The sequence below is a fragment of the Camelina sativa genome, chromosome 9, assembly GCF_030686135.1.
Source record: "Camelina sativa cultivar CO46 ecotype springtype chromosome 9, ASM3068613v1".
NCBI classification, from domain to species: Eukaryota; Viridiplantae; Streptophyta; class Magnoliopsida; order Brassicales; family Brassicaceae; genus Camelina; species Camelina sativa.
Window position 1 is genome coordinate 622,660 of NC_141888.1, and position 15,701 is coordinate 638,360.

General features: G+C 34.6%; 1 protein-coding gene across 25 annotated transcripts; it reads left to right on the top strand.

Moving 5' to 3' along the window:
* Positions 1-9,302: 9,302 nt before the first annotated feature.
* Positions 9,303-15,677, top strand: LOC104710073 (uncharacterized). 25 transcript variants are annotated; one of them, XM_087466672.1, is made up of 27 exons: positions 9,303-9,573; positions 9,677-9,953; positions 10,056-10,168; positions 10,265-10,391; positions 10,502-10,597; positions 10,671-10,739; positions 10,839-10,973; positions 11,051-11,119; positions 11,208-11,251; positions 11,335-11,494; positions 11,799-11,963; positions 12,128-12,212; positions 12,313-12,546; positions 12,657-12,748; positions 12,858-12,900; positions 12,992-13,149; positions 13,246-13,356; positions 13,451-13,519; positions 13,616-13,759; positions 13,951-14,025; positions 14,104-14,280; positions 14,382-14,467; positions 14,593-14,647; positions 14,751-14,876; positions 14,967-15,080; positions 15,177-15,296; positions 15,391-15,677. In XM_087466672.1, exons 2-27 carry the CDS (start codon positions 9,834-9,836, stop codon positions 15,454-15,456), a joined length of 2,853 nt encoding a protein of 950 aa, XP_087322798.1. In that variant the 5' UTR covers positions 9,303-9,573; positions 9,677-9,833; the 3' UTR covers positions 15,457-15,677. The 25 variants fall into 25 exon arrangements, 12 of the variants coding, with proteins under 12 accessions (XP_087322798.1, XP_087322799.1, XP_087322797.1 ...); XM_087466673.1 differs by having other exon boundaries at positions 9,412-9,573; positions 14,116-14,280; XR_015566624.1 differs by having other exon boundaries at positions 9,417-9,573; positions 12,670-12,748.
* Positions 15,678-15,701: the final 24 nt, after the last annotated feature.

Genomic DNA, 15,701 nt, shown 5'->3' on the forward strand with positions numbered 1-15,701 from the left:
TATCAGGAAAATCAATTATATTCTCATATCAATTTATTTTCTTAGGTTATTAATTCTAGGTGATCAGTCAAGAATTAATATGAAGAACAACCTATGATGAAGATCTAGAAAGATAATGAATCCTACATAAACAGATCTAACAAATCATAAAAACCCTATGAAAACCATGAACCTAACAAGCAAACTACTCAGACATGATCAATGAAGAACAAAACATCTTTCTCAATAATAAGCAATTGAAATTAAAAAGAGTAAGAAGGAGTTCAAGAATTCTTCTCTACAAAGCAGATCTCTCTCTCCCAAAAACTCTCAAAATCTCACAGGATTGCAGAAAAATAAAAACTTGGTAGAGTAAAACTTTAGGGTTTGTAAAACCTAAAAATACTATTTATATGTCCTAAAACACGTCAGGGACTTGTGTTGCAAATATGGAAAACTTTGGGAAATTTTGTAAAACTTCCAAAACTTGGCTCTCTCGTTGGTTTAGACTAGGGCTGCGACTTCGGTTAATTCGGTTAATTCGGTTCGGTTTTTCGGTTTTTCGGTTAATCCAAAAATTGATAACTCTACCGAATATAACCAAGTAGAAGTTCGGTTCGGGTCGGTTACAAGGTCGGTTACTCCGGTTCGATGGATTCGGTTCCTATGTCACCCAAATACCATGGACTCAAAACACACAACACAGAAAATCCAACATTAACATATAGATTCATGACATTAACCATCATAGAATACAAGTTATGCTTACAAAAAACAACAACATTAGTCAATCCTAGTCACATACATAGGACTATTGGAGACAATTTACAAAAAACAACAAGTTCAAAAGGCAATCCTACAGTTGGATTCCTCATTGTCTCGTCTCAAGTAGAGAGACTTTGGGAGACAATTCACAAGTGTTCAAAAAATAATGTGTGGAGCCAAAAATTAGAAGAGATTATCAGGATTGACAAAATACCAATGATCCTTTCCTCTTACCAGGATGCATTTGGTATATTGTCATTCTTTACTCCATGCCAAAAAATAGGTAGTTAATAGTTATATTAGTTTTTTCAAAAGGTATAGAGAGAAAGAGAGACAAGCCTTAGGAATTAAGATCATTATTTGCTTCAGTTCCTTGTCTCCTGCTGCAAAGAAAAACAAGAAACTATGTCAATAAAAATGATACATATGCCTTGTAAATAAAACTGAAATGCGGATGGATGAATTAAGATCATTACTTGTGTTCATCTCTCGATCATGGATGTGCGGATGGGTGTCCCTCACTCTGTGAAGCTGCACAATGTAAATGATCGTCAGTTAGTGAATGGTTTGAAGAGAGCAACACAAAAACTTAAATAAAAGAGAAATGAGTTACCTAAAAACTGCAATTCCTCAAACATCTGAACTAAGCTGGCTAATTTCTCAGCAGAAATGGTATTCCTCAGCCATTGTTGAGTGCAAACTAAAGTCTCAACCATGTGTGGTGACATAGAGCTTCGATAAGGGTCCAAAATCCGACCACTTGTGCTGAATGCAGATTCAGAAGCAACGGATGAAACTTGAATGGCGAGGACATCTCTAGCTACATCGGATAAGACTGGGAATTTTGAACTGTTACGCCTCCACCAAGATAAAATATCAAAGTCCATTCCTAAAGCAGCTGGAGTTCTTATCACAGGTTTCTCCAATAAGTAAATATCAAGCTCACTGCTACATTCCTCATTTGAAGTTTCAGCAACCATCTCAGAGTACAACATATCCATCCTCTCATAACCATCATCATCTGACAAATCAAACAGATCATTGGTTTTCACCACAGGTTCAGTTACGGTTCCTCCATTGGTTGAGTTTCCAGGCTCACTTCCGCTCAGCTTCACAACATACTCTCCATACAACTCCTTCATTACACTCTTAATGGACGATCTTAGATGAGTACTCTCCATACTGTCTTTGCCATACAGCTTGTCAAAGCAAAGACCAGCAAACTGCATTTTGTTTCTGGGATCAAATACAGAAGCAATGATTACTAGCGGATTCATGTTGTTGAGACCATCCCAATACTTTTCAAACTTTGCCCTCATAATCATAGCTTCAGTCTTTAGTAGCAAATCACCATTAATGCTTAGGTTGATCAGATTCCTCTCAATGATCACCAGCTCATTGTAACAAACAGGAGAGGTCACTGTTTTTGTAGCCGAGAAGGACAAAGTGCAATTGAAAAAGATCTTCAAGAATTTAACTAACCTCTGCACCTGCTCCCAATCAGCAAACGTAGGTGGACCAACACGCTTTCGACCATTCTCGCCCGTATCCCCTTCAGCATTCTCTTCAGCATTCTCTTCAGTCTCCATGAAGTACTCGTTATAGAGCTTGTCTTCAGCCTACATCTTTTCAAATGCAACCCTAAACTTAATTGTGGCTGTGAGCATTAGATAAGTCGAGTTCCACCTGGTTGCAACATCAAGACACAAGCTTTCTCGACCTACGTTCCCTGTCTCAACCCGCAGAAGAAACGATTTCAGCCTATCTCCAGATGATCTCACATACTTAATGGCATTTCTGATAGACACTATACTTGTTTTTTCCTTAGCTAAGCCATCCCTCACTATCAAGTTTAAGATGTGAGCACAACACCGCATATGAATATACTCTCCATTGAGAACTAAGAAATCAGGTCCTTTCATCATCAGAGCGCCTCGGAATACACTTAGAGCCTTCTCATTCGCCTTTGCATTATCCACAGTTACTGTGAAGACCTTCTCGATTCCCCATTCTTCTAGACAGCCAATCAAGTGCTCAGCAATCGTTTCACCTTTGTGATCTGTGACAGGCTTAAAACTGATGATCCTCTTCTGTAAATTCCATTCTCTATCAATCCAGTGTGCGGTAATGACCATGTAGATAACAGAAGTAGTAGGAGCTACCCTGATATCTGTCGTCATAGATACTCTATGCTTTTCCTTAGCAAATAGTTCCTTCAAAGCTGCTTTCTCTTTCAGATAGATACCGTAAATATCTGAAGTTGCTGTCTTCCTGCAGTGGACTGTGTACATTGGAAGAACGTTGATGCAAAGTCTCCTAAACCCCTCCGACTCCACAAATGCAAACAGAAGTTCACTGAGTACAATCATCTCGTTGACAGACCTACGAAACAAACCCTGATCATACTTGATTGCTGTCATTACACCACTGCTATCACCAGCCAATACCTTCTGAGTACCACTCTCTTCGTGCATCTTGAACAACTTACACCTTTTAATGTGATTATTCATGGCACTTGTTCCATGTATCATTGTGTCACAACCGATCTCTTAACCACAATAACGACAGTTAGCAAGTGCAGGCTCATCCACTTGTTGAACGAAATGCTCCCACACCGGAGCTCTATGACCTAGCTTTTTCCTTGGTTGGGACGGAAGAGGTCCATCCTCTCGCTGAGTTCTTCTTCTTTTCCCTCTAACGGAAGCAGCTGACGGACCATCTTCTCCATCAATCTCACCAGGTAGAAATGGTTCGTTGTTGTCTTGACCAGAATCGTGAGACATCGCAGACCTGTTCAAAGAAAACACAATCACAATTAGACAAACATCCACAAGAACAAATACACCAAACGAAAAAGACAAACATCCACAAGAACAAAACTACACAAACGAAGAAGACAAACAACCACAAGAACAAATATACAAACGACAAAGACAAACATCCACAAGAACAAAACTACACAAATAAGAAGACAAACAACCACAAGAACAAAACTACACAAACAAAGAAGACAAACAACCACAAAGAAGAACTACATAAATGAAGAAGACTTGTGTTTATCTCGACTAAGAACTTCACACTAATAATACTATGAAAGTATGATGTATGAACCATGACTTTGAATCATATACGGACAACAAATTATATCTCATAAAGACATAAAGTCATAAACGATGCTTTCAAACACTAGTCTCGCAATTTTAAAGACCCAAATCATGAATCCTAAACAACAAAACGTCAAACAACTTGGATTCGCTTAATAGAGAAGAACTTGGAGAAGATTCACAGAGAACTTACCTTGCAGATTAACAACACGGAATCACGGATGATCTGAGTTTAAAGCAAGAATCAAAGAGGAAATCAAAGAACTCTCTCTATCGCACTCACAGTCGCAGCCGTCGAGAGCTTTGGTGTTTTAGGTTTTTCGATTAGGTTACAACTAATCAAACCGGTTTATAAGATTATATAGGTAGGGTTAATTTATCGGTTACCCGTCGGTTTACCCTCTCCGAACCGAACCGAATATAAAACCGAACATTATTATTTTCCTTACCGATCGGACACCAACCAAATTAATAACCGAACCGATTTGTCCAAATGTCGGTTCGGTTTGGTTCGGACAAATCGGTTTGGTTCGGATTCCCAACCCTAGTTTAGACTTGTTGTCGACCGATGCTAAACAGTGTCGATCGATGCTGTCTTTTTGTTCTGACTCCAAGTTCGTTTCTTCTGAATTGATGCTCCAAAATAATCCAAATTGCTCTATTTTGCTCATTTCATGCCAAAATCCTAGAAACCCTGTAAAGACTCAAAAACATCCTAGAAAACACATCAAAAAACTCTAAAAGACTCCTTATATCATGGTTAAAAACCATGATATATCAGTTTCCATGTCACAATTCAACACCCCTACGTAGATGTATATATGCCTACTCTATCTATCATCAGTTTATTAAGTAGTACATTTTCAAGTTGACATTATTGTAGAGTTAGCTAACACGGGCCTTAGATATTGACTGCTAATAAAAGCCATATACGGGCCCGTTTATTGAATTTTTTCCATTCTATTTGGGCTGATTTAGTCTATGGCGTGATTAGTTTTTCTTTTTCCTAACGACCCTTTATAATTTGAGAAAATTTTATGAAAAACTAGAATTTGTATTCGCGCAAGCGCGGGATTTTAATTTAAAACTTTTTCTATTAGTATAAATTCTTGAGCTCGAATATAATCATTGAAAGTTTTGAGGATAAATCTTTATAAATATATGTCATGTGGTAATATTTGGAAAAATAAACAACATTGATGAGTACTTCAAGACCGTTTATCATTAAGAAAGTTTATTTCTTATTCATATTTTATTAAAACATCTTTTAAAGTTTTGATGATCGATTGTTGATCTAATTGTATATATTTTTTATGATTAGATGTTGATACTAACATAACATTATTCTGTATAAATTTGAATATACTGAATCTCATGAATATTACTTATTGTAAAGGTAAATATAATATCATATCATTATAAAATCTTTACTGAGCTTGCTTACCCATTGAAGTAATTGCAACGTACTATAAACGACAAATTCATGAATGAGCCTATCTTATCTCACTTTTCATGATTATATGGCCAAATGGTTAAACCCGACTTGGAATCTAATAATCTATTTAATAATGTATGTCATTTATTTTTCTACAAACTCATTCGTTTCACACAATTAATGAGATGTCAAATATTTTAATTTAGACATGTGTAATTGTATATTATTATCTTTTTAAGTTTTACTAATTTATTTTCAAACAATTTTAACGATAATTCTTTTGTCATTATTGATGATGCACTCCTTTTGACATCTACTTTTTTCCACCTTCTATTGGCTCACATATAACACATATTAGACTGTAAAATAATTTTCAAGATATATTATAACTATTTTCTCTTTAATTACTATCTTTCAATACTCAAATTTAGATTAGAAGCATTTGATTTAATTTATGAAATATCAAATTTGTTTTCCTCTTTGATCATATTATAAAATAATATTTCACTTTTAATTTTATTTTTCCTGTTTAAAATTTTATAAATACAATTACAGAATTTTTATATATTCTACCATAATTTTAAATTTTACTTCCATTCTAAAACTCAATAATACACAGTTACATAAAAAAATTATTCTACCATAAGTTTAAATTTTACTTCCATTCTAAAACTCAATAATACACAATTACATAATTTTTTTTTATTTTATCATAAATTTAAAATTTACTCGATCCGTTAATTATAAACGTACCCCCCCCCCCCGGTTTCATTTTGCAAAACACCGATCCTTTATCTTATAAATTACAAGTCACTTGGCCAATAACATTCTGCCACATAGATATTGTTTATATTAAAAAATAACATAAAAATCTATACTAATAAAAAGTAGAAGCTATAAGCTTCTAAGGCTGTCCACCTAGGATTTAAAACCTCCAATTATAATAAGACATGTCACTCATTAATATTTTTAAAGTTTCCAGAATTTTCTATATTAAGAATTATTTTAAAACAACCTATCAGGATTTGACATGTTTTCAGTAACATTTTTTTAAATTTCTAGAATTTTTTAGGAAAAGGATAATTTTAAATTTATGGAAATAAAAGAACCTATGAACAATATCCCACATTGGCTAGAAAAGTTTTAGACATTGGTTTAGAACCAGTATAAATAAGATTAATATGCTTCCAACAACGAATGAGCAGGAAAGCTTGATTTATCAAGTGTCCAAGTTTAAAAATTATTCGGTTTGATCCGGTTTTTTATTTGATCAAACTAAAACTTTAAAAAGTTTCAAAAAAATATTATAATTTTTAAAATTCTTAAAATTTAAATATTATAAATATTTTAAAAGTTCTTAGCTTTTAAAAAGTTTTTAAATATTATAATTTTAAATTTTAAAAGTTTAAAATATTATAAATATTGAAACTTTTTAAAAGGTTCAAATTTTATATTTCGAAACCTTTTAAAAGTTTAAAATACTATAAATATTGATGTAAAACATAAATTATCTTATTTATCTACGTTTGTGCTTTTTATTTTTTATGAGCTACAATCCATATTTTTGTGTATGATTTTATAGATGAGTTGATATTCATTTTATTAATTTTTTATTTTTGGATCTAAGAAAGAAGAATTGACATCACAAGACCTTGATTTGATGTTTGAATCAAGTTTTGGAGTTTAAAGAAGAAAGATGGACAACAAACACACATGTTTTATTAGCTCTACATAGGTATGACCAAAGTTACGGTTGTCACGGTTATGGTTTATTAACCATCGGTTATGGTTAGAAATATTGTTTAATCTTAACTATAACCGTTTAAATATTGTTTAAATATTGTTTTTAAGAAATATTGTTTAACTATATACGGTTAAGATTATTTGAGAATATGATACAGTTGATATTATTTGATGATATAACATAATTGATATTATTTATTATAATTAATATGTTCTTATAGTGTACTCATATTTCTATATATCATATGATTCATATCAAATAAAATATTATTAGTATATTTTATTATGTTTTAAAAATATTATAAACCAAGTAAGGATTTTGGTTGAAGAAAATTATAAACGTGTGGATCTAAAACAAAATAAGTATATAGATAAAATAATCAATAATTGGATGCATGTGTTAACTATGCTGCTCTTCATGAATTTCATAAATTTTATGAGAAAAGAAATAATTTTGTTCTTGGAGTTTGATGGTTAACAAGTTGTGTGGTAGTCTAAAAAAGGGTTTTCAGTGGAAGAATGTGAAGAAGTTGACGAGTAAGAAGAAAAAAAAAAGAACGAAGAACCATACGGTAAAAGTAACAATGAAAATTACCACAAATTTTGACAATGAAAATGATAATACTAATTTTTTTTTTATAAAATAATATTTTATTACCGTAATCAATCATATATAATTTTCATCAAAATATATCTAATAAACCCACAAGTAGCGTGGGTTCAAAACCTAGTTAAAAACAAAAAAAATAGAGACGTAAAAGGATCCATGATCCCATTAACACATGAAATAAACAGTTTCCTTTTCAATTCACGATCCCATTTCCCCTCTATCTCAAGAGTCAAAGATCATTTTTTCTCACTATAAAACTCTCGAGAAATACATAACAATCCTAGAACTCTTAAGAAGACAAAACATGATTACCATAAAATAGAATTTTGGATTTTCCAATCCGTTATGGTTTTGTATTCTCCATCAATTCTCATAAAAAGGTGGGATTTGGCTTCTATATATTTATTATGGTGCATGATTATTTTATTTCTAAACTTTTTTAATAGATTAATTTATCAGGAACCATGAAGTTCAGCATTCTAAGAAAGTTACATTATAGAACCGATGAAACATATTGTTTTTAATGGTTATATCCCTACTGTATCTATATCTATTGCTGAATTGCTTCTGATCAATTTATGTCTTTTGTATTTCACCATCTCAACACATTCTCTGTTAGATGTCTGGTTTTGCATCTCTTTTTGTTACAATGGAGCTGCAACAATCAATCAGGTGGTGTTAGATAAATTGTTCTACCTTGATATAATGTGATTTCATTTCAGAGAGAAGTATTGGAATGTCATTCTATATGTGTGGATCGTGACAAGATGAAATTTGAAGATTCAAACCTTCAAGAAGAGTTTCTACAACGAGGAAGAGATAAGTGAGTTATAACTTATAAGAAGAAGTCACCTGATGAAGAGGAAATGTTTGGTTAATGATATATGTGCAAAGCAAGTTATCTTTTTTATGTGCAGAAGGATTTAGAGATTTTGGTTTGTTTAACAATGTTTTCTTAAGAAAAAATATTATTATAGTTTACATTGTAGTTTATTTAAATTTTAAGAAGTATTACCTGTAATACTTTGTGATCATCAATAAAAAGGTTCTCACGCTCTAATTTCTTAATATCTTAAGTACAATTACATTTTATTGCTTCATAAATCTAACAAGAAAAGGCTTTAAAGCATACAGCAATGAAATTGTTAACGGCATGTATTAAGAAAGCTATGAACACAAGACATGCTATGTAGATTATTTCTTGCAAATTAAAATACTCAATCCTCAGGTATGAATACAACCAAAAACTCAAATTTTACTTTTATTTAAATTACTTAAATTTTTGGTCACTTCTGAATGTTGTTCTATTGGTCGTAAAAGTGATGATCGATCACAACAAAATTTATTACATTTTTTCGTACAATTATGTTCTTTTTTATAAAGGGAATTTTGGTTTTACCGCAATAGAATGAATTTATACATCAAACAGTAAATTAATAAAAATTGGTTCAACTTTAATTGATACTATTAGAAAAAGCTAAAGATTATATGCTTTTTCGGTGCGAATGTACCGGGTATAGACTAGTATTATAATAATCTCCTAGAAATATATATTCAAATAAGAATTTCGTCTTGCCACTAGCAAAAATTAAGGAAATAAATTTAATTTATTGACCTATATATGCAATCCGTTTGACAGAAATGTATTTTTTTTCTTCTTCTTTTTGTCAACCATCGAAAACAAGCTTAAGAGATAATTAATTAACAGAAATTAAAAGATTAAAATCTAAAACAGAGAGTTGCTTTCAGTTATAATTCCTTTTTTGTTTTTTGTTTTTTGTTTTTTTTTTTGTTTTTGGGTGCAGAGAGAGTAGTAGAGCCGGACGGGGAAGAACAAGCGGGAGACTTCATCATGCTTGCAAGCAAAGTGTTCTCCTAATTTTCTCATCAAAAATTAAAACCGATTAAATAAAAAATATAAAAAAGCAAAAATTAAAGTTGAGAACTCTCTCTCTCTCTCTTTTTTTTTTTTTTTTTTTTTTCTTTAATAATTAAAATTGGTTTCTCATCGTCTTTTTGATTCCTGATTTTTGTTGTTAGTTCGATCTTCCTTCTTCAAAAATTCCCCAACACACTTCTTCTTCTCTCTCGATCTTCCCCTTTTTTTTTTATTCCGATCCTCGACTTCATCGGAATCGTCTTTTTATCACAACTCCATCGAGATCATCGCGAGAGTTTGCCGAAACGGTGGGTATCCATGGACGACGAGGTTGTTCAGCGAGTTTTCCAAGAGGGAGGACGAGATTTCTTCCAGCAGCAGCCTTCTACTTCTTCTTCTTCCTCTTCTTCGATTCTTCAATCTCTTCCTCTTCATGTGGTACGCTTCTTTTCGAATTTTCTAGATAATTTTAGTGTAGGATTAGGCGGAGAACATATAATCAATCATCGAGGTCCGTTGATGCTTTTCTGTTTGGAATAGGCGTTCGATCATGGCTATTACCTCTTAGTTAAGTCCATTCAAGAACTTAGAGAGAAGAAGGACGGCATTGTTACTGTTGGTATCGGTGGTCCTAGCGGCTCCGGTAAATCAAGGTAACTGATCTGAAACTGCTTAGGTCAGAGTTTTTGTGATTTTCTCAAAGCGTCGTGCTCGATTTCATGCTTTTTTTTTTTTTTGGATGCACGAAGCTTGGCAGAGAAAGTTGCATCTGTAATCGGCTGTACTGTTATTGCCATGGAGGACTACCGAGACAGTTTGGACGATGGAAATGAATTGGAAACGTTAGATTTTGATGCATTAGTCCTCAATTTGGAGGTTTTTTTTTTATCCTCATCTTTTCTCAGACTCTGAGGTTTCTTGTTTGTGTTGTTCTGTAGAAGGATTGACTAAGGTTGACTAACTAACTTGGCGTTTTCTATAAATAGGATTTGATCAAAGGAAAAGATACTCTTGTTCCCGTTTTTGATTTCCAGCAAAAGAGGCGTGTTGATTCCAAGATGGTGAAGACGTCATCTGGAGTGGTAAGTCCCAAATGTGATTTTGGTTTTGGTTTTGGTGTGGTTGTTATGCTTTATCCGTTTTGGTTTATTGAAGGTTATTGTTGATGGAACCTATGCTCTCCATTCAAGATTGCGTTCCTTACTGGATATTCGGGTTGCTGTGGTAAGATTTTCTCCTCCACAGCAGTTAGATATTGGTCTAGCTAATGTAACACCACGACATACCGTGAATATGAAAATCCTTTATTCACTCTGTGATTAGGTTGGTGGAGTTCATTTTAGCCTTCTCTCTAAAGTACGTTATGATATTGGAGATTCATGTTCCCTTGATTACCTTATCGACAGCATTTTCCCACTGTTTAGAAAGCACATTGAGCCCGATCTTCATCATGCACAGGTTGGTTTTTCTTCTTTTCTTTCTCCATTTTTAGTGTTCAGAAGTTTGACTTCTCTCCGTTTGTTGGGAGTGTGCAGATCAGAATCAACAATAGTTTTGTTTCATCATTTCGAGAAGCCATATACAAATTGAAATGCAAAAGTGAGGTCTGTAGTTTCTTCCAATTATTTTGTTTTCCTGTCGTGACCTTGATTTATTTAATAATGTTTACCACTTGACTTATTCATGTAACAGATAGTAACTTCATTTGCTCAAGAAAGTGACGTGCAGAAGGATAAGTAAGAAGGGTTGTTCTAGTTATGTGAATGGTTACTGGATCTTCATATGCATGCTGACTTGGTTCCCTTGGTGCTGCTTTCAGTTTTATTGAGATGTACCTTAGACCTCCTTCTGCAAGCGAAGAGGCACGGATAAATGACTGGATAAAAGTTCGCCAAGCTGGTATAAGGTACTATCTGTCACTTGGAGACCAAAGGATTGTCGACAAGCATTTCATTATCCGTCCAAAAGCTGAGTTCGAGGTGAGTTATTACATGGAATTGCCAAGTTTTCAATTATTCTTTGGTGTTTCTTTCTTTCTAGGTTTGTAAATTTTTCTGGAATGTAGGGTCCTAGCTTTTTATCGTTGGTGGAAAAGATAGGAATGGGGTTATGTTGAACTTTACTGTTTTTTGGTTCCTGGTCCAGTATATTCCTCGATTTTGTTAATTGCTGAACTCTCTACGGAAGAGGCATGCCTATATTTATGGAGTCTGGGCAGTTTGCACACATCTTTATATTCCCTACTATCCTTCTCTATGTGACTTAATTTCTAATGTCTAGCAGGTTGGACGCATGACACTTGGAGGGTTGCTAGCTTTAGGCTACAATGTTGTTGTAAGTTATAAGCGAGCTTCAACTGCTGTCAGTTATGGTAATTTATCCCTGTCACGTGAAACGATCGATACACTTGGAGAGACTTTCCTGGTACTGAGAGGGACAGATAGGAAGGTAATAACCCAAAATCATCTCTCAGAACAAACACATTGATCTTCAATGCAGAAAAAACTGTAGCACACGTTTTCTTTACTGTTTTCCTTCTCTGTCAGTAATTTGGATTTAGCTTATTCAGTATCCCTTTTGATATACAAGTTTTAATAGATCTTTTTGCATAGAGTGTGGGAGCTGAAGCTCTGAGAATGGGTATCACCGGGCCCTGGATCACCAAATCATACCTGGAGCTGATCCTCGAAAGTAAAGGTTAGTGAATTAGATATAGCATGTTTGTTTTCACTTTCATCCTTTCTTATGCTCTACAGTGCAACAGAATCTGATATTTTGCAAACTAACCCATGTGCAGGTGTACCACGCTTGAATACACCTCCACTTTTGCAACCGTCTCCTGTAATCACCAACCAAGAGAAGCAAATTGTTGCACCAAAACCTATTCGAACTACCCCAAACATTGTTACCCGCCTTGAGGATTTATCGCAGCCTTGGACTCGATCTCCTACCAAATCTCAAATGGAACCGATGGTTGCAACTTGGCATTTCACCTCTTATGATCCACCTCAATCAGTAAGCTCTGCTGTAGGTATGTCCGTCTTTTTTTAAGATCGATCTCTTATTTTCATTGTCTATGAAATATATTTCAGTAGTATTATCGTGCATTTATGCCTAGGCTTTCTCATCAAGCAGCCACAGATTCCTCTTTCAGGGATAATATGCGGCTTGTTCCTATGCCTGATTCATACGACTTGGACAGAGGGTTGCTACTTTCCGTTCAAGCAATACAGGTAATGGGATTGCCAGAAGATAAGAGAAATCTTCTTCTGTTAAGTACAAAAGTTGCTTCTTCTTGCACTTGTTTTCTCTAGTAAGGGTTCTTTTGCTTCTAATCATCAGGCATTGCTGGAGAATAAGGGACCCCCTGTTATTGTTGGAATAGGTAAATATTGCTTGTTCGTTGTTTGTGTCATTTTTGTTTAGCCTAAAAGCTATTTCCTATTCCTTATATTGTCACCCTGATTTCACTGTAGGTGGTCCTAGTGGGTCTGGTAAGACTAGCTTGGCTCATAAAATGGCAAATATAGTTGGATGTGAAGTGGTTTCCCTTGAAAATTACTTCAAGCCCGAACAAGTCAAAGATTTCAAGCACGACGACTTTAGTTCCCTTGATTTGCCGTTGCTGTCAAAGGTAACGCTTGGTTTTTGAACGCAAAAGGATAAGGTAATCTGTCATCCTTTGGGTTTGTTTTATTAGAATTGAAATCTCTTTCTACTTCACTTGCAGAACATCGCGGACATAACGCATAGTCGAAGAACCAAACTGCCTGTATTTGACATGGAGACTGGCACCAGATGTGGCTTTAAGGAACTAGAAGTTCCTGAAGAGTGTGGTGTGGTTAGTGATCATAGTCCTTACATATTTTATGGTGATTGTCTTTGTTGTTTTCTCAGCATAGTTGATGATTTGTCAATATCACATCTTTTTTCAGATCATCTTCGAGGGGGTCTATGCATTGCATCCAGAAATCAGACAATCTTTAGACCTCTGGGTTGCTGTTGTAAGATACTTTTCTGCTTCATTGTTCCTTTTCTTCCATTTATAATTCTTTTATTTTCAAGAACATATTGATTTGTTGTTTCTCTTCATAAACCAGGTGGGAGGTGTTCATTCACATCTTATCTCTAGAGTCCAGAGGGATAAAAGTCGAGTTGGGTGTTTCATGTCTCAGAATGAGATAATGATGACCGTATTTCCAATGTTCCAGCAACACATCGAGCCACATCTAGTGCATGCACACGTGAGTACACCTGACTACCTGAGACTCTAGATTTCACCTACTAGTATCGTTCATCTTTTACTGTTGGGTGTTGGCCTACTCTTTTGTGACTATTATTAGCTTTTGAAAAACAGAAATCAATCCCAATTCTAAGACAGGATTTTGAGTAACTGATCTTTGTGTCCGTACTAACAGTTTTCCCAATAATACAGGTTAAGATTCGGAATGATTTTGATCCAGTTCTCTCTCCCGAGAGCTCTTTGTTTGTTTTGAAGAGCAATAAACAAGTAAGGATTAAAATATAATCACATTCTGAGCTTCCATAATTTACAGAAACACTCACGACTCGTCATGTGGTTGATGAGGTTCCATATCAGGATATTCTCAGCATCCTTGATTCGACAAAATTCTGCAGTTCCGTTCAAAATTTTATCGATATATATCTCAGGCTATCTGGGCTTCCTGCGAATGGTCAGTTGTCAGATAGTGACTGCATACGCGTAAGAATCTGCGAGGGCAGGTTTGCAGTGCTTATACGTGAGGTCTGATTTTCATATCTGTAAATTCATAAATGCTTTGTTAATTATTGAACTCGTCAGTTCCTTTTCTAATGTCTCATGAATCTTCTTCTTATATGTCACAGCCAATTAGGGAAGGGAACTTCATCATCCAGCCCAAAGTAGATTTCGACATTAGCGTAAGTACTGTGGCAGGTCTTCTTAATCTCGGGTGAGCAAGAAATCAAATAAGTTTTTCTATTCTCCTCAATAGTTTTCTGCGTTTTCAGTAGTTGACAATTTTTATCCAATCAGATCTCATCAGATGCTAATATATATTCTCTATTCTGGTTTCAGGTATCAAGCAGTGGCCTATATCGAAGCTTCTGCCTTCATTTACCAAGATGGAAAGGTGAAGATGCATTGCTCTTAGTTGAATATGCGAAAGAAGCTTCTTTAGACTCTTTAGATTGGAAAACCGATTTTTATCTCTTTTTTTTTTTGGGCTTTTGAAGATTCTTATTGAGGTTGATCATCTCCAAGATGTGCCAAGTCCTTACATACAGATCAAAGGCGCAAACAAAGAAGCTGTGACAGCTGCTGGTTCAGCTCTCAAACTGGATGGTTCATACACAACAAAGGTTCAATTTCGAAAAACCTTTCGTTCTTGATCCTCACTTGCGTATGATACACAATCAATCTTAGTCGGTTTTGTGTTTTCGTGAATGAAGAGTTACCTTCAAATAGTGTTGGAAAGACTGCCACCAGTGCAGAGAAGTTCAAGTGGAATCCATACACAGCAAGCAGTACGGTTGCAAGAACTTGTGGAATTCATACAATCACAGGTAATCAAAAGTCTCCTCAATCCTCTTCTCTCATTCTGGGTTTCGATGTCTCTGAAATGGTTCTCATTGTTTTTTTATGGTCTTACATCAAAAAAGGTAAGTAGTAACAGTGTATCGGAATCCTCACCAAGAAGAGATGGTTCTTCTATTGACAACCTTTTGGAAGATATGCAGTCAAGAATCAAACGACTCGAACGTTGGCACACCATCAATACGGTATCGTTTCAAGATCATCGTGCTAAAACACTAGTCACATTTTGTTTGCCCTTATATGATGATGAGAAGTAAGTAACAAATATGGTGGAAACAGGTACTATGGACATTTTTGATGTCTGCGCTCGTTGGTTACTCTCTATACCAAAGGAAGCGTCCATAATAAAAAATATTTTCTCTGGTAATTATCCTCTCTTTTTTGTTATTTGCTTTCACAAATAATCTAATCACAGAAGAAAAGGTCAAATGCTAACCTGTGGGAATATCCATTATACTGTAAATAAACCCAAAAGCTTTTTTTCTTTTTCTTTGCTTACCGAGTCTCCCTCTCCCAGACATTGTAACTATCATTGTTTAGTATTGAAAAAATTTACTTACAAGCCATGAAAGTTGAAACGAGTGAACTAT